This window comes from Aedes albopictus, chromosome 3 (genome assembly GCF_035046485.1).
Source record: "Aedes albopictus strain Foshan chromosome 3, AalbF5, whole genome shotgun sequence".
NCBI classification, from domain to species: domain Eukaryota; kingdom Metazoa; phylum Arthropoda; class Insecta; order Diptera; family Culicidae; genus Aedes; species Aedes albopictus.
In genome coordinates this window covers 317,472,881-317,492,371 of record NC_085138.1, presented here as the reverse complement: position 1 = coordinate 317,492,371, position 19,491 = coordinate 317,472,881, and the positions used below count along the sequence as shown (strand labels likewise).

The 19,491-nt window shown below is 38.3% G+C and overlaps 1 protein-coding gene across 1 annotated transcript in view; it reads right to left on the bottom strand.

Moving 5' to 3' along the window:
- Positions 1–19,491, bottom strand: part of LOC109401280 (glutathione S-transferase) — a 45,159-nt gene that overhangs the window by 7,728 nt on the left and 17,940 nt on the right. Inside the window, exons 4-6 of the mRNA XM_062858022.1 lie at positions 14,433–14,575; positions 14,207–14,363; positions 13,299–13,466 (exon numbers count right to left, since the gene is read on the bottom strand). Coding sequence (XP_062714006.1) covers positions 13,299–13,466; positions 14,207–14,363; positions 14,433–14,575 — 468 coding nt within the window. The remainder of the gene's footprint in view (positions 1–13,298; positions 13,467–14,206; positions 14,364–14,432; positions 14,576–19,491) is intronic.

Below are 19,491 nucleotides of genomic sequence, written 5' to 3'. Positions count from 1 at the left end.
GGTGTTCCACTTGCATATCAGGCAGGAACTCCGCGTTGAATCTCTGAGGGAGTTCTACCGGGAATTCTTTTAGCACTTCCACCAGGAATTCCTTTAGGTGTTACAAATATGCTCACGCCGCATCACCAATAAATGTTTTTAATAGTATTTTTGTCAGGCCATTTCACTGGGAATTGCAGCAAAAATTCTACCAGAAATTCTTTCCGAACTTCCACAAGGAGTTTCTCAAGGAATTCAAACAGAAATCCTCCAGCTCCAGCTCCACATAATATTTCTTTAGGAGGAGCTTCAGCTGAAATTACTTTGGGAGTACTATCAGAAGTTCCTTTAACAGTATCATCAGGAATTCCTCTAGATGTTCCATTGGGCCATGTGGAACCTTTCAAGACAAGGAATTCATCCAGTAGTCCCACCAGGAATTCTTCCAGGAATGCCACCAGAAGATTCAATCGAAATCAATGCAAATCGAAGAAGCATAGAAAAATTTTCTCGAAATTCCACCAGCCGGCAATTTCTTTGGAAGTTCCAATGATAAATGTTCTCAAAGTTCCAACGGGACTATCTCTAGGAGTTCCTGAGGAACATACTCTAGCTGTTCCACCGTGAGTTTCTTTAGGAGTACCGTTAGGCATTCCCGTAGGAGTTCCGAAGAAAATTTTTCTGGGAGTTCCACTATTTTTTTTTTTTTAGTTCCACAAATCATTTCTCTAGGAGATCCACTGGGAATTCTTCTCAAAGTTTCAACTAAAAGTTCACTTGAAGATTCTCTGTGAATATATGTACGTTCTCCACCGTGGAGCCTCGGTGGAGCCTCGTAGCCGTGCGGTTAGGGTCACCAAGCTTCTAATCGCACCATGCTATGGGGTGAGGGTTCGATTCCCGCTCCGGGCGATGAAACTTTTCGTGAGAATAGTTTCTTCTCCGTATCCACTGGTGCATGCTCCGTGTGTCCCTTGTCTAGTGTTTAAGTTTCATTCAGTCTGTGCAGCCTCTGGCTGAAGACGGTGTCCGCGTCTTTTTTTTTATGAAACTCCTGTAAGACTCCCACCGAGAATTCCTGTTGGGAGTTCCACCGGAGATTTTCCCAGGAGTTACAGCTTGAATCTCTCTAGGAGTTCCATCGATTATTCCTTGAAGTTCCACCGGGAGGTCCGGCTGGAGTTGTACCGGAAATTCTTGTGGGAATTTCACAGAGAATTCTTCTCGAAGTTCGATAATTTCTCCAGACATTCCCTTTAATAGTTCCAAAGAGAATTTCTCTAAAAACTCCTTAAATTATTAATTTTTCTTTGCTCTAGAAGATTCACCTTAAATTCCTATAAAGGTTCCGCAAGGAATTCTTCTGAAAGTTTCCCAGGGGATCCTCTCGATATTCTGATGCGAAATCATTTACGAGTTACACTCGAAATTCCTAACATGAGTACCGCCGAGAATTCCTGTGGGGATTCCGCTGGAAATTCTTTTCAAAATACTACGGGAAATTCCTCTAGGAGTTCCACCAAAATTTTTCTTTAGAAGTTCCAAATAGAATTTCTTTATCAGTTCCACCGAATATTCCCAGGGAGTCGAGAAAATGTTCCCGACCGGAACGGGAATCGAACCCGCCGTCTCCGGATTGGCGATCCATAGCCTTAACCACTAGGCTAACTGGAGACCCCTGGAGATTATTATTATACCAAATAATACCGTAATCCGGGGTCAAATTGATAACTTTAAAACAACTTTTGCTGATAACATTAGCGGCAATTCAAATATTGCCAAAAGAATTTCTGTAAAATCAGTACCCAGTGGATCTCCATGAAACCATGTGACAGAATTTTGTTCAACAAATTTAAACTTTTAGTTAAATTACTTCAAAAATCAAAAAATTGAAACTGCCACTTTGGGGCGAAATTGATCAGTACACAATTAAGCATCGGTTAAAAAAAAATCCTTATCCGCTTAATTTTGCTCTTCTAAACCCAAATAACGCGTCAAAACTCTTACAACTAGTGAATTTGGCACCTAAAATGCAAAATTAAATTTTGTTATTTCCCCTTAAAGCGAAACTGGAAGCATTTTGTCATTTTTTCGGTTTTTGATTTTTTTATTAAATAACGAAGCAATATTCTCAAAATCGGTTTTCGTGAGCATGTAGAGTATGGATCAAGATATCTTCTGAATTTTTTTGAGGTTGAAAATGTTTGCCATTTTTTCAGAAACCATTTTTTTGTGAAATTTTGTTCAAAAATGGTTTCTGCAAAAACGAAAAACATTTTCTACTACAGGAAAAAAAATCAGAAGATACCTTGATCCATACTCTACATGTGCACGAAAACCGATTTTGAAAATATTGATCCGTTATTTAATAAAAAAAATCAAAAACCAAAAAGTGAGGAAATGCTTCCAGTTTCGCCTTACCGCCTAAAGATAGGCAATTTCTTTCGAAATAAGAGATTTCTGTTACAATAAATGACTTTTTCCTCGAAAAAGAACTTATTATTAACTTATTCATATTTGGAATAGCTTCATAACTTTCCAACAAAGGCTCCACAAAAATGTTAAAACAAAAAAAAATACGGGAAGTCCTAATGGCAATCGATTGTTTAGAAGCAATGATTTCAGCTAAGTGAGAAATACATTGCAAATTCCTTGAAAAATAAGACAAAACTAACTTTTCCTAAAAAATTAAAAAATAAAAGTCATCTCTAGACATCTATGAACTAGTTGAAGTAAGAGATTTGAGATCATTGCGACGCTTAAAAGTTCCTGGTATGCAATTACAATGTAGTACCCAAATGATCAATTTCATCCCGCTGATCAATTTGACCCCAGTTTACGGTACTCTAGAAGTTCGACCGAAAAATATGGTATGAGTTACAAATTTTTTTTTTAGAAGTTTCACCAGTTCAAGGAGTTTCACCGTAAATTCTCGCAGGAGTTCCATCGGGTTTTTTTTTCTTTAAGTTTCACCAAATATTACACCAAACATTTCTGTAGAAAATTCAGCCACAAGTCTTGAAGGAGTTCCACTGGAAATTCCTCTAGGCAGCATCTCTTTATGACGCAACGCTTAAATCTTAATTTTCTTCTTTCCCACTCTTGCGTCCGTAACGCTTTTTTTGTATGAAAATCCTAAAATTTTTGCATGGGCCGTAACGCTTGCCTGTACTGCCTCACCCGTAGAGCGTTACGAAATTTGTGGACGGCGTACTAGAAACACTAGAAACGTCATCGGGAATTCGAAAAGATTTCACAGGACCACCATGATATTGTGTAAGAGTTACAGTCAGCGGGGCAACACGGACGTGAACCACGAATAGATGTGCCGTAGTCCACATGAATTTGACATGTTTGGGAAATTGACACTTTTGGGCACTCTGACAGCAATGAGGTACAGATACAGGTGGCGCAGATAAACATTACAAACCACTAGTTGTCTCTTTTGTTCTACCGCTGATCAAATGCAACTCAATTAGTGACGTCACTAATTCAGTTGCATACACTGAACGGCAGCTTGCGGTGAAAATTACTATTCTCAGGGTTAATTTAAATACACAACGCCACTAAATTTGTACAGACTGAGTTTCGTTTCAATTCAACAGAATCATGTTTTCAACTTTACCATGGACTCGATTTTTAATTAAAAAAAGTTTCTGATGGCAACCGGATTCGAACCAAAAACCTCGACATCACCGGGCTCGCACGCTACCACTCGGCTATCGAACCGGTTGATGTGAGGTGAAACAAAACGCACACAAGAAGCGTTGGTGGGTCGATGGTCATGTTTTGCCATGGTAAATTTATGTCGTTTTCGTTTTTGCGGCGGTGCTACACCGCTTCGTGCTACACCTTCCACTACAAAAACGAACATTTTCGGCGCAGTTGCATTGGTGTGCGTGAATAAAAACCAAAATATTTACAATTTTGCAAACGCTGATTGGTGGACGCGGTGTACACCTGCTACACTCCTGATTTTCTGAGTGCTGAATCTTGAGCGGTGCAGAAAAAGTGCTACACCGGTGCAGCACGAAAATCAAAAACGAACAGTTTCGGTGTAAAAGTGCTGCACCGGTGTAGCACCACCGCAAAAACGAAAACGACATTAAAAACATGTTTATGCTTGTCATTAGTGCAAGCCGCCTTTGAGTGTAAGATCAGCGGTAGAGCAAAAGAGACAACTACACTGAACGAAAACATCCTCCTCAGAACGTATGATCCATCATTCCTACTCATCCAAAATAGGATACGCCCTTTTTCAAATGACTAATGCAACCGAAGGATGAATCACAGCTTTTCCGGATGATTGTCGATTGATTATAGACTTTTGACTAATACGCCCACAGTATGCACCGTCAATCGAAAGTGGGATGAAAAAAAAACCGAACGAGGATCATCCGCGAGCTGGATGATGCTTGTTACGTGCGTGTCCCACAACGCAAATCATTCAGTTGTCGCATGCGCTTCCCACCAAAGATCGACTAATTACTAAACGCCTAGGATGCATGGATTACGCTGGTCTCGCATTGAAAGTTTTCGTTCCGTTCAGCAGCCATTGTTGGTAAATTGAGCACTTTACCTCGGTTATTTAGTTTTGAAAGTTTAACATTGTTTCTATGAAAATAAATAACGCCAGAACACTGCGATCAAGGTAAGATACAATATTAGCAATTGGCTTCTTTAACGGTGTTGAGATAACTTCATATTCTGAATCAAGGTTGTTAATCGATAAATTATCGTTATCGTCGATAACGATAATTGCGTTCAACGTTATCGCTCACTGCGATGACGATACATTATCGCAAGATTTATCGGCCTTCGATAAATCAACGCAAGTTAACTGTAGTTAACTTATGGAAGTTTCAATCATAGTAATCTTGGGTGAAAATCTTTGACAGCAACATACAGAGCTCCAATGATTCCAAAGTTACAGTTGTGTTTTCCATCGCAGATAATGAACCTTCGGGAATTATCATTGGGAATACCTCCATGGATTCTACATAAGGATTATTTCGACAGAGAATTATCGGGAGAATTCTCAGAGAATTATCGGGAAATTCGAAATAACGGATTCAAACGGGAATTCTTTTCCGATACATTGGGAGTTCTGTCGGTGCCAGATATTCTATCGAATAGTTTTCCAAGAATTCTATTGTCACTATTTTATTGGGAGTTCCACTAGGCATTTCTCTGGAAATCCCTCCAAGAATTCCTTTAATATTTCGCCAGCGATTCCATCGTGTAAATTTATTAGGTAAACAAGGGCTTTCATCAGGAATTCCACCAGAGAATTCCTCGCCATTCCAGTGGGATTTTGCCACCTAAGTCTGGAATTTCTTCCAAGATTCTATCGGGAATACCTACAGGAATGTTGTCGACTGATTAACAAGATGCAAGCATAATTTTTTCCGGGCTGTAACGTTGATGCACAGCTAATTGCTATGATTAATAATATCCCACACTTTGGTCATACACACGCCGCAGGAAAATTTCAAACTACATTTTTTTCACTCACCATTCAACAGTTAACTCGATAATTTTCGATAAATTATCGAAGTTACGATAACGATAACGATAATTCAACGCATTATTTATCGTCAACGACGAATTATCGAATCACTGTCAACGAAGTCAAAGTTGGCGTTAACTTATCGGCGATAATTTATCGATTAACAACCTTGTTCTGAATCTGCATGCCAAACTGAGCCGAAATCCAAATTTTCATGAATTTTGGTGCCCGGGAACCTTGTTAAAAATCAATTTTTAATTTGTATGGGAGCGATTTGATGAATCACCCCTCGTTGGATTTTGTACTGGGTGGAGCTGTCAAGCAGTTGCCCAGGTGTCAAAAGGTGATTTGAAAAAATCTCTTTGAAATTGATTTTGGGTATCAAAATAAAGTTCTAAAAATCTGAAAAAAATCATAGTGGCTTAGAAAAAGGTGTTCTATCATTTAAAAATATAAAATCATTGATTTTTTTTAAATTTAAAATCCCAATTGTATTGTTTGGACATAAACGAATATTACGGGTTCTACTTCAACATTTCAGGAAGGCATCTTGCTGTAGCTTCCGCATGGTTCAGCGACAGGAACCGGTGAGATTCCCACCCAAGCTTCCATTTGTGCACCATTTGCAGGTTCAGCAGCACATCTGGCAACTCGAATTCCCCGCATCGCTCGATAACTGAGCACATCACTGGATTAGTGTTCTTTGTAAGATTAATATGTAAGTTTTACTCATCCATGAGGCTTTCAATAAACTTTAAAGCTTTAAAGATAAACAAATTGTTTCATTCACAAAACCCTCCTTATGGATCAATTACGCATAGAAAAACGTTCTTCTTCCCATACAAAAACCAGATTCATTCCAGTTGATAACCAAATTAAACTCATCAGAAAACCAGATGACTAATCATTCGGTTTTCTTCTTGAAATTCATACGGTTTTAGGATGATCGTCATTCGACAGGTTGTCATCCACATCAGAGTCTTTCGGTTGGAAATCATTCGCTAAAGGAATGATGTTCGTTAAAGGGCGTGTGCGTATATCTTTGAAGTCGATTTAGGGAGGATGTTTGGGTTCAGTGTAGTGATTCGCAATGTTTATTTGCGCCACCTGTATCTGTACCTCATTGCTCTGACAGATCTGGGATGTGCACGACATTTGTGATTTAGTCATTACCACTAGTTATTACTTAAGTAAAACGTGTAAAACTAGCACAAGGTTATCAACATTTTAGCGAGCAACCGTTCGAAATAACACGACAACGCGGAGATAGCAAATAAATCAGTAAACAATTGTGTAATGCATCAATTTTTAACACAAACAATTTTGAACGTGTTTTTGTTGTGAGCTATGGGGATTTAGCCTTTCGCTGCCCCCCTGGTTACGGTGGTAATTTCAGTAGAAGTTTCAATGGGAATTCTTCTAGAAGTTCTACCGAGAATTCCTCTAAGAGTTTCACCGTAAGTTCCCTCAGCAGTTCATCCGGATTTTTTTCTAGAGTGGCAACGACATTTTATCTAGGAGTTCCACCCTTGTTCGTTGAGAATTTCCACTGCAAATTTCTGCTAAAGTAAAGCGGATTTACTCTTGTAGATCTACCGGAAATAATTGTAGAAGTTCCACCAGGAACTGTTCTAAAAGCCTCACCAGGAGTGCCTCTAGAAATGGCATAGAATATTGCCCTTCCACTGGGACTTTCTCCTAGAGTTCCACCCGGAATCCCTTCAGGTATACAAAATTCGTCTAGTAGTTCCACTCTAAGATTTCCACCGTAAATTGGTTTAGATGTTTAAGCTTAGTTTCCTGTTCCCAAGTAAATTTCCTCCTTCCAAGTAAAATTCCTCTCTTTTCCGCAAGTAATTTTGACAACTGGTGCGAAATGTCACTTTTCCTTTCGGAAAAATAGCAAGGACTATTTTTCCATGCGGAAAAGCGACTGCTTTGTTTGATTTGTACGGGAAGCGTTACTGGAGTCACACTTTTTTCCTTACTTGCCATCTGCGAACCGCCCAAGTAATTTTGAAGCGGAATTATTACTTGTCCTCTGTTTATGCACAGTACGTACGAAATGTAAACTAGCCATTAACCGGAAATTTTTCTAGGAACTCCATCAGTTGATCTTCCTGTAAAGGCAGGAGTTTCACCGAGAAACCCTCTAGGCTAGTGAGTTCCACTATAAAAAACTTCCAGAAGTTTCAGCAACGAACCGAAAAAGTTTCTAGGATTTACACCGGGAAATCCTTTAGAATTTACTACATAAAAGGAGTTTTACACGCAGAAAGCATAGTAAAATCAAAAATATTTCAGGTAAACTCAAATAAATTGTCAATTTGTTCTGGCAACAAAAATAAAACTGTTTGGAGCAAATCGAACGTCACTTTTGAAGCAAATTCAATTCATTTTTGAAACAAACATGCATCTTCTGACAGGTTATGTTAGAAACAAATGTAAAAAAAAAAATGTTTTTTTTGTGGCAGGTCGGCCCTACGGAAATATTTGTTTTCCAATTAAATTTTCAAAGTCATTTCCTTCTCTAGGAAAACCCACTTCCCGCGTGGCACTTTCAATGCCAACATCGTGTAGATAACATACGCTCCCGAAATCAATGAGATATCGTGGAAACTTTTGGTGAAACTTGACTTTTTTTTGCAAGAGGAAATCTTGTTTGATGCTGCAGGTGGAATTTGAGATTTTTGTTTATGTTATCGACGGCGGAACGGGGGGCTCTTCAATGGATATTGTAGAAATGAATATGTAATTGAGTTAGTTTTAAAAATTAATATTTTAGTTTTAAATATTTTATCAGTTTACCGAATAAACATGAATATTTTTGTTTCAAACGAACGAAATTTGTCTCCGTGTACTGGGAAATCTTGTATTATTTTCATCGATTTCCTCGTTGTTGTAAAAGAGTTCAAATAACTTTTGTATGATTAAATTTGGTCATACAGGAATCGTACACACTTTTGTTGCACTTGTGTGCTACTGGTGTCTCCAGGCATTACGCCAGTAATTCCTCTAGAAGCTCCTCCGGAAATAAGCTCTACCGCAAATTCCTGTAGGAGTTTCACCAGGATGTTTTTAAGAACTTCCACAGGAATCATCCTAGCAGTTCCACCGTTAATTCTTCTAGGATTTTTACCAAGAATCTCTCTCACAAAAAATTTTTCAGTAGATCTCCGGAACTCCGGTTAGTAGTTTCGTTCGTACGGGCGATCGTATTTCTTCAAGAGTTCCTCTAGATTTTTTTTTATTAATTTTAACGTAATAGCCTATCATCAATTTTTCATCACATACATAATGTATGGTGTTTCAAAATCTATCCAATTTTCTCCGATTTATTGTAGTTTTTATAATTATACTAAAATAAGCTTGAAAAAGTTCCTAAAAGCTTGAAATCTGAAGCATTTTTTGATATGCTCAGCTCAAAATAAACAGAATGGTCACTTACACTCTGGGTCTCCAGTTAGCCTAGTGGTTAAGGCTATGGATCGCCAATACGGAGACGGCGGGTTCGATTCCCGTTCCGGTCGGGAAAATTTTCTCGACTCCCTGGGCATAGTGCATCATTGTGCTTGCCTCACAATATACAATTCATGCAATGGCAGGCAAAGGAAGCCCTTCAATTAATAACTGTGGAAGTGCTCAAAGAACACTAAGTTGAAGCGAGGCAGGCCAAGTCCCAGTGGGGACGTAGAGCCATAAAGAAGAAAAAGAAGAAGGTCACTTACACTCCTTTGCATCTTGACCCCTCATTTATAATATCTTACCAACAGTCGTCATTGTGTCATATGGCGATGACAAAATAAATAAACAGCGTTTATAAAATGGATGACCGTTTACAATAGAAATACACTAGAACTCCAATGGCGCTGTAGTCACTTTTCTTATTTAATTATTTAAATAACTTTAATTGCAATATCTTACTATTTTTAAGTGGTCATCTTGTAGAGGACCTTTTGTTTTGGTAAACAAATTTAACTTGACACTTCTAGTACCGCTGCTGACGCTGTAAGGGTGTGGCAAACTAGATGTTAGTCACATGAACAGTCGCGACATTCGACTTCTGTGGCTAGTTATTCTACTCCGTTTACGAAGCTACTTCAATCTAACAAAGACGAGTTGAATTTTCTCTGAATCCATATTAAAATCGTTTTTTATGTGTCGATATTTTGCAATACTAAGCAGTTTTTGAGCTTCCAAAAACTCGTAATATTGTTGAAGACGCCAAGTTTGAATTTCAACAATTTTTAGAATCATAAAAGCTTTTCAATCAAAAAGTTTTTTTCACCATGAATACCACAGAGTACGATCTTTTCAACTCATCCAGGAAATTGGAAATCCATTTGCTCCTTTTTGAGATATGATTTAAAAAAAGTAGTTTTCTTGAATAAAAATTCAAATAACTTTTTTACTTTGAGAAATAGAACATTGAGCTCTTCGGGAAAAATATGCGATACTTCTAAAAGTGCTCAGAACAAAGTTTTTACGAGGAACGATTTAATTGGGTTTTTAAATTAAGAAAAATGTATTGATTTTTTGATTTCATACGAAAGAGCACCTTTTTCTGAACCACCATAATTTTGTTCAGATTTTTAGAACTTCATTTTGGTACCTAAAACCGCTTTCAAAGAGATTTTTCGAAATCACCTTTTGACAGTTGGCCAACTGCTTGACAGCTCCGCCCAGTACATAATGCGACGAGGGGTGATTCAACAAATCGCTCCCATACAAACTTCAAACTGATTTTTAAATAGGTTCCCGGGCACCAAAATTTATGAAAATTTGGATTTCGGCTCAGTTTTGCATGCAGATTCTGAATATGGAATTATCTCAACACCGCTAAAGAAGCCAATTGAAAGTTGTTGTAAGAAAACTGGATTTCAGGGATCATCCTAACACAATTTCTTAAAAAAACCATAAGTGAGGAACCATAAGAGATGCAATAAGGGTTTCTTCTGCAAATTTGCTCCAAGTAAGTTCTTCTACAAATTTGTGGAACATTTTGTAAACGTATATAAAATTATTAAAAAGCAGATGTTTGGATCAGCTAAACTAGAGGGGCCACCCTAAGTTCACAATGATGAGGATGAAGGTCCAAAAATAAGAAGATACTTTCTCAAAGACACCATGTATCTAAAACTAAAGGCTTAGGCACAAACATTTCTGTCTTCGTTAATATGCCTAGGGACCCATTGTTTCTCATATGAAATCCTTTACCAACTGTTACGGGTATAAATATTTGTTACATTAATAAGACAGAATAATTGTTTAATGTATTCAAAGTTTAATATTCGTGCGTTCTTTGTGTTGCATGTTGAATTTTGACTTGTTCCCCTTGTATTAATTAACATTTATAGGGTTCTGGCAGAATAGAGGCCCATAAAGCGCAATCCTATTTCGATTGCCAACATTCAGGCCATTTCGGGTCGCGATTAAGTACTAGAAACGTAAACTTTTCCCTGGCACAGACTTCAAGTCATATTTAGAACTCTAGTGATGAAACCCGAAACGGGATGCCCGATTAGAAATAGTTTTCCTAGACAAAACCAAGCTATGAACACAGCAACAAAATTTGCTGTGTTAATGCTGTGAACTAAAAGGTTAACTGCCAACTAAAATACAATGGAGGGGCCCATAATAATCAAGGGGGTGTAAGTGACCATTTTGTCGATTTTGAGCTGAGCATATCATAAAATTCTTCAGATTTCAAGCTTTCAGGAACTTGTTTTAGATTGTTTCTACGATAATTAGAAAAATTACAATAAATCTGAGAAAATTGGGTTGATTTTGAAACTCCATACATTTTGTATGGGATGAAAAATTGGTCCAAGACTTTGAACCTCATTTACTCGAAAATGGGTTTTTGTCACTTACACCCCTTTGCTTCTAACCCCCTCAATTCCAGGATAACTGATGAACCCAAACCAATACACGAAACCTCGTCATCCTGTGATCGGAAGATGTTATCCATGTGGATAACAGGGCACATTTATGTTCTGCGTTCCCAAGTAACATTTTGATGGCCAATAGGAAGCACAGAGAAGAGACATCCAGGCTAGAACAAATTTCAATCAGAAAGTTGTGTAAGGATTTGAATCTTCACTTGAGTAAGGTTGTAAACCAATATACGATGACAACACTAACGCCGCCAAACACCATATTGCCACAGTCAGTGGTGAATTGAAATATTTCAAGTGGTGAATTTAATTAGTATGAAAAATTAACCGATTGCAGCGCCACGGTATTGCCACTTGTGTTGCCGATTTCAAATGGCCGTTAAATTCCTTACACAGTTTCGGAACTGGACTTGGATGTCTGTTCTCTGTGTAGGAAGTAAGCAGCTGCGCTTATGCTAAAGTGCCGGTAGTGGCGCTTTTCTGATAAATGCGGTAAACGTGATAACAGTGTAAACAAGCAGAAAAGTTTGCGCTACGGAATCATAGACGGCGCTCGTGTTCCATGTGTTTTTCACATATACAGCGGCGCCGCCTGGCACCTATCCACTCGAAACATCATGCGCAACACGGGTGTAAAATGCCAGTCAGAAAAAAGAAGTAAACAACTTGAAATTTGTATGGTGATGTAATCAATTCTCTGTTACTGCAATGAATCCAGAAGAAACGCGTAGGGATAATGATTTTGTTTCTAATTTGCAACTTTTTGACCCAAGGCACAAATCGCTGCGATGCGAAACGAGTGCAAGCCAACGATTTGTCCATACAAGAAAAATGATTTTACTTTTAATGTGGTGGCGCCATCTCTGAGAAAAACAAGCTTTGATTTCCTACTATTAGTCTTGGAGAGGTTTCTAGAACCGTCAAAAAACCTAATACCTTTTATTTTGGTTTTATGATGGTGTTAAGAATCTTCTAATCTTTTTGACTATAAATTGTTACCTGGGTTGTGCTGTGTAAATTTGTGATATTTGTTGTTTGTGCATTTGTAAGGTTCCAGTGTCGTGAAATGTTAATCCTTTGAAATAATTGATTTTCTTTTATTTTTGTAACAAAACTTCAATCACGATGTGTATGCATAACACTAGTTTACAGCATTTTTGAACTCGGTAAGCTGATAATAATTTTTGGTGAAAAAAATTACAGTAGAGCGGAAATTTTTTCGACTTTTCATACAAGGTTGACGATTTGAAATCAATTTTTGTTCTATTTTTAAGCATAGTCGGTCACTTCATACATCTCTTTCTCCGTAATCAATGCTCCGATTGAGGTGATTTTTTTACTGCAACTCGCCTACTTATGACATGTCAAATGAACGTTGAGAAAGAATTTTTAAATTGTTTTTTTTTCTCGTTGAAAAAAAATACATTTCTTCATATATTTTTGGAAACTTTGCTAAAATTTAGGGAGATTGACCCTTAAACTTGCTAATATCTTGAATTTCATCAATCTTACGCAAAACCTACATTCAGAAGATCAAAAGGTATTAAATTCAGCTTTTAATTTATGGAAAAAGATTTAAAATTTGTTGAACAAAACGCAAGATAAATATTTGAATTTTAATTAGCTTCATATTTAAAAAAAAATGTTTAATTCGATATTGAGCTAAAACTCAAAAACTAATCTACTTAAATTTTTTCGAAATTCGGTTTCGAAATCAGCACTGAATCGTGCTCAAAAAATTTTAATCGTTTACAGAAGTTCACGTCTTTCGTTTTATTTTGTAAACTAGTGTAATCGATCGTGCCCAAATTTTATACAGTTGCTTGGACCTCAAATGGCAACTGGAAATCCTTGATATGATTCAATGCCATCAAATGAAAATTTTCCCGTCGTTGACCCACCCTAATACTTACTTAGACGGAAATCGTTAATCGTATCAACAATCGCATCAATCTGGAGCTCCTCCACCGGATCGGCCCCGGCCAGTCCGATCTGCTTGGCCACGTAGCGGCACATGGCCAACGATTGGTGGACTCGCTTGCCGTCGACCTCCAGGACCGGCATCTGTCCCATGGGCATTGCTGCAATGGAATAGGGTGGGTGCGGACAAGGGAAAGAGAGAAGAGCGAGAGAGAAAGCAAAGAAATGACTGTTAAATTTTAATAGAAGCTGGATTCGCGAGGGGGTCGAAATTCAGCATGTTTGTCAAAAAAATGCTTTTGCAAAAACTTTTTTTTTATTTGAAGTGTTTGAAGAAGTGTAAACAGTTAAATGATGATAAGCAGCTTTCTTATGGCTATCTATGGGTGAAACGGGTAGACTTACGTTATTTTCGGGTTTGGGAAGGCGCTGCTGTTATCAGCCGGGGACAAACATATTCAAAGAGTTATACCCATTAACAAACAAGCTTTTAGCTACAGAAGATGCTACGTTATCTCAGCGACAGAAAACCAATCGGGAGGCCTTGGTTTCAGACAGGGGAGTGCAGCAAGGAAAACATGTCTTTTTTTCTGTTGATGACTTGCCAGATAAAATGTGTTGGGGAAATTTATTGGATCATATTTTTTTAAGGTTTTATTATCGTTTCTTATAACAAAGTTGTGTAATGCTTATTCACTGGTCTTAAGTGGTGAATGTGTTTGGGTGTACGTTAATGTGGTTGATTCGCAATGCTTCAACTGGCACTGTAGCTGCTAGTGCCTATGATTGGTGGTGATAGTCTCCATTTGAATGTGATAGTAAAAATTGATTGTACTTTCAACCGAAAAGCACGTGTCGTTTTCCTTTGGTGTATGTGTGTGCGTAGTTGTTTAAATATCAGTTTGGGGTCGCTTATCGATCCAGTTCTTGATCGAATCAATGCTCGTCACATTGTCAACGACTTTCTGCAAGTTCGGGTGGTTGGCCACGAGGTCCGACTTGGTCATGTAGTTCAGGTAGTCCAGGATGGCCACAAAGTACATATCGGCCCATGTGAGCTAAAAAGCAAATTTGTTCAGGATTAGTAATCGAAAGATTCTTCCGTGGCTTAGTGACGGGTTATTTACTTTGCCGTTGGCCATGTGGCCGTTGTTGTCACGGGCGATGTCGTCCAGCTTCTCCAGGTAGAATGGAATGACCTCGCTGTTGAGGGTGACCAGCTTCTTCTCCTTCACATCATCATCGGGTTCGTAGGAGACAACAGCGATTTCTATAAGGGTAGGAAACTTAGCATTCGGGTGGTTCCGTGGGATGTTCGCCGAGCGTTGCCTTTTTGCCATAATTATTCAAATTTATTCATCAAAATCTTATTACTCACTTACTTTAGAGTCCTTTGTTCAGTTGTTCTAATTTCTGTAAGTGTTTGGATTATCAAAGTTTAACGCAATTTTAACGAAGTTCGCCAATATATAGCGATCACTAAGTTAAACGCAGTTTTACTAAAGTGCGGTACAAATGAATCGGTTATTCAGTAGTAGTTATCGATCATTCGGTAATATGTATATGTATTGTTAAACTTTAGTATTTTTTGTTCATTTTTCTCTAGTTCTGGTTTCAATGCCAGATCCATTCCTTTCTTCCTAATTTGATTCTATCTAGCTACTTTATATCTACAACGCATGTATAAATATTCGAACCCATCGATAAAACCAAAAACGGGTTGAAAAACCCGTTTCCCTACCTTCTAAAATCACTCCATAAAATGATCAGTCTATCACATCACGCCGAAAAGTTATATAACAAGTAAACTATGCTTTAGAGACATTAATCTATCATTTTACGCCTGGCATCCATGTACCAAACGTGAAGCCTCTGTCATACACATACAACCTTTTTCCCAAAACATCCACATGTTACTTGCGCAGACGCAGTGGTGTATACGATCAACCGTGGGCAAGCGATTGCAACCGTTACTGCCTGCCTCTCTCTCCCATATTGACCAGCAACCTGACGTAGCAGGCGCCATTTTCACGTAAAAAATAGAAGATCGCCGACACTCACACATAGGGCACAGCACCAATGTTCTAAATTTCACAGGTTAGGCCCATCGGATAAAGTGGTGTTTGTGATATGACTCCTCCAGGAGTTCCTTCTTGGATACCCACCAGGCAATTCTTGATGATATTCTTTGTGGGGTTTATTTAGGATTCCTTCAAAAGTTTCCTCTGGGGTTTTTCCAGTAGTTTCTTCTGAGATTCCCAAAGAGGTTCCGCATGAGATTCCTTCAAGAGGTCTTGCTAGGATTCTTTCAGGAAGTACTTCCGGGTTTCTTCCACAGATTCTTTCCGGGATTTCTTAAGGAATACCTTCTAAGATTACTTCATGAGTTCCTGGATTCCTTAAAAATCCTAGGTATTGATTCCGATAATTTTTTTTTTTTTTTCAAGGATTACCCAGCAATTTAAGATTTCCTTCTCTGATTCCTCAAGATGTTCCATCTGAGATTGTTTTTGGGATTCCTACAAATGTTCCCTTTGGGATACTTCCAGAATTCCTTCTGAGATTCCTTATGGGACTTCAAGCAATTTCTTCTAGGTTTTCTCAAGGAGTTCCGGGAATCCACCAAGAATTTCATTCAAGATTTCTATGACTATGGAAGATCTTTTGGAATGTCTTCCCTGGAAAAATGGAATCTCGGAAGGAACTGTTGGAGGAAAACCAGACGAAATTTGTTGGAGGATTTCCTCATGGAGCTTCTGTAGGAACTCCATTAGGCATTCCAAAAACTGCTGGAGGAATTTCCAAATAAACTCCTGAAGGAATTCCCAGAAAAGACTCCTTGAGGATTTCCATTTGGCAACATCTGAAATGTATGAGCTTCCGGAAGAACTCCAAAAAGAATCTGCAAGAATAGGGCACAATCGACGAAGTACTAAATTTGTAGTAATGAGCTGAATTTTTGTATGATGAGAAGGTACATCCTCCGTTTCTGTAGGGAAATCGTGCAAAAAGCTAGGGTGTTATGATTACTTGTTTAATTTGATGCTGTTTGAACAAAACATTGGAAAACTCTGTTGTTGTTTTCTCCATTTCTTGTCTTTTCAACAGCAGTTTTCTAAAGTTTTGCTAAAACAGCATCAAATTAGTCAAGGAATCATACCTAATACCCTCGCTTTGTGTACCATTTCCTTGCAGAAGCGGAGAATTCACCTTCTCACCATACAAAAATTCAGCTCATTACTACAAATCTAGTACTTTACCGATCATGCCCTGTTCCAGAAAGAACTCCTGGAGGAATCCAGGAAAGAGTTCAAAAATGAATCCTGGAAAGCGTTTCTTGAAAAATCCCAGAAGCAGTACCCTGAAGAATACTGGAAGGAATCCCGGAAGAAGTTGCCGGAGAGATCCACGAAGTAGTTCCTAAAGAAATCCCAGAAGTAATTTCTGACAAAAGTGCAGAAGAAATTGCCGGAGGAATCCTTGAATGAGTTCCCAGAATAATCCCTGATGATATTCCTGAGGAATCCCGGAACGAATTCCCGGTGAAATTACCCTAGAAATCCTGGCAGGAATTCTTGAAGCAATCCCAGAAGTAGTTCCTGGAGAAATCCCGGATATGTTATTTGGAGGAATACTGATAGAAGCTCATGGAGGATTTCTATGGACGGATATTAGAAATAATTCCTGATGAAATATAAGAAGAGCTTCGGGAGCAATCTCGGAATTTTGGAAGGAGTTTCTGAAGCAATCTCAGAAGGAATTCCTGACGCAATCTCCGAAAGAACTCCTGGAGGAATCCCGGGTGGAATTGCTCAAAGGATCCCAGAAAAACTTGAGGTGTAATCGCAGAAGAAAATCCTTGAAGAATGCAAAAAAAAAAACAACTTCCTTCTGGGTTTTCTCTAACAGTTCCTTCCGGGATTTCATTTATCAAGGAATACCGTCTTGAAGTACAAAAAATCCTGAAGACATTCTATAAGAAACTATTAGGAAGTTCTCGGTTGGAAACCCTGGAGTATTCCTGGAACTTCCCTTGAAGTCGCAGAATGAATCCTGGAATCAGTTCCTAGAGGAATCACAGATGGAGCTTTTGAAGAATCTCAGAAGAAACTCCTGGGAAGATCCCATCAGAGGAAACTTCTGAGGGAATCCTAATTAAACCCCACAAAAAAATCTCAATAGGAACTCCCTGGGAATCTCAGAAGAAGCTGATGGAGAAGTCCTGGAAGATTTTTTTTTTGAGAAACCGTGAAGGATGTCCCGGGGTTCCCGGATGGAACCCTAGAGGGCCATTTTCATTAAGGTCATGTTAGACTATAGTTTTTATCAAGAAAAGTCAACAACTCTTTCGTACATGAAAACCTTCCACAAGTTTTGAAAATTTGTCAACTGTTTAATTAAATAACAAGCTGTTACATCTTCTTTCACATTTTTGGAAAGCTTGCCAAGAAATCCGCCAAGTAGCTTCTTCCTTACACCCAAGATTACCTTGCCAAGGGTTTTTTTTCGACAAGTAATGTAAACAGGTAACGTGGCTAGATTCAGTATATTCCTTGTCGGGAGTGGGGTTTTGATGCGAGAAGTTAATAGTAGCATGATAGCGTGGCTAGATTCAGAAAATTTCTTGCCGGGAGGGAATTTTTCGACGTAATAAATAAACAGTGCATTTATGACCAGAATCGCAATCTAGCGGGACAAAATTAATAACTCCGAAACGAAGCATTTTCCAGCACATGATGTCTTCGACAAAGTTTTTTGTAATGATCAGGGACATAAATTGCCAAGAAATTAGTAGTTCGAAATTTATCCGCATAGGTGGCGCTTTTTAGTTGTAGGTCCTAAAGACTTCGCGTCTTCGGCAAAGTTGTTCATTTTGACAAAATAAACAAAACTTTCTTAGACGTCAAAACTCCACAGCCTACTGTTTCAGAGATATTTTTAAAATATATTTCAATAGTCAATAGTTCAATATTGAGCTTATTATGGTATTTTTACGAGAAACCATTTGATGTTTGAGTTATTGAAAGATGTAGTTTTTTCCTGAACTTGTACTCCTCACAAAACATAAATTATGCTTTTCTTATAATAATCCGAAAACAGTAGGCCATGGAATCTCGACGAATATGAAAGAGTTGTTCATTTTGTCATAATAAACAACTTTCTCGAAGAAAGCAACCCGGATAAAAACTAACCATAGGGTGTATGGTGAAAACCATTCCTGCACCATACAGTGTACCAGCTACAATAAAGTGTATTGTAATGAAATGGTTCGCTATACTATACATTTACATTGGATTTTTATGTAACAATATATTATACTGTTTTTCTTTCGTTTGAACCATTCACTTTTCCGAAACATTATTTTTCCGTGAATTTTTAATTATTTCTGGTGTTCGATTTGAATAGATCGTATGTTTGCTGTGATTCCTATGCAGATTCGACCTATTCAAATCGAACACCAGATTTATTCAGTTTAAGATTTTATCCGTGCTTTGTTTTGTTGATGTTTGTGACTTTTTTGATGCAAAGGAAAGGAAAGAAAAAAAAGTGAATAAGTTGAAACATCAATTTAACCTTTTGGAATCGATTTTTTTCGCCGCTGTTGACGCAACGTCGCTGGTGTCGAACACATTTGTTATGCTCGGTTTCATCGCCGGGGTCATATATGACCCCGCCGGCTCCAAAGGGTTAATGCCAATAACATGTTTAAATCAGTGGTAAACTGCAGGTCCAAGCAGGGGTCCAAGAGATATGGCGGGCTCGAGGGCGGGCTAGGTGTGTAGAGTGCGATGAGAGAAATACGAATGCAATGTAGGCCAACCCGGAAAGATGCAGGTCAGATTACCGTAAATCAGTAGATGAGTTCAACACTTCAACACTATTCTTTCTGTATTTGCATTTAGGGGAGTTTTCTCCTCTTCTCTCATGTGATCTTGCCTTCGACCACAATCGAATCAAATGCGGTTGACAAACTTTATCTTTGACGTAGAGCCATCTTTAACATATGGACTGGACTGAACACTGAAATGACTTTTAATATAGGTTCGTCTGCGGGTTCGCTTTTTAACCTAACTTATATTTGAATCGAACTTGACAGTTATCTCATGAGTTGTTATGTATTTCAAACTTTAGTCAAACTGGTGCCTCAATATTGCAATAACGGTTAAGCACGCTGTAATGATACTT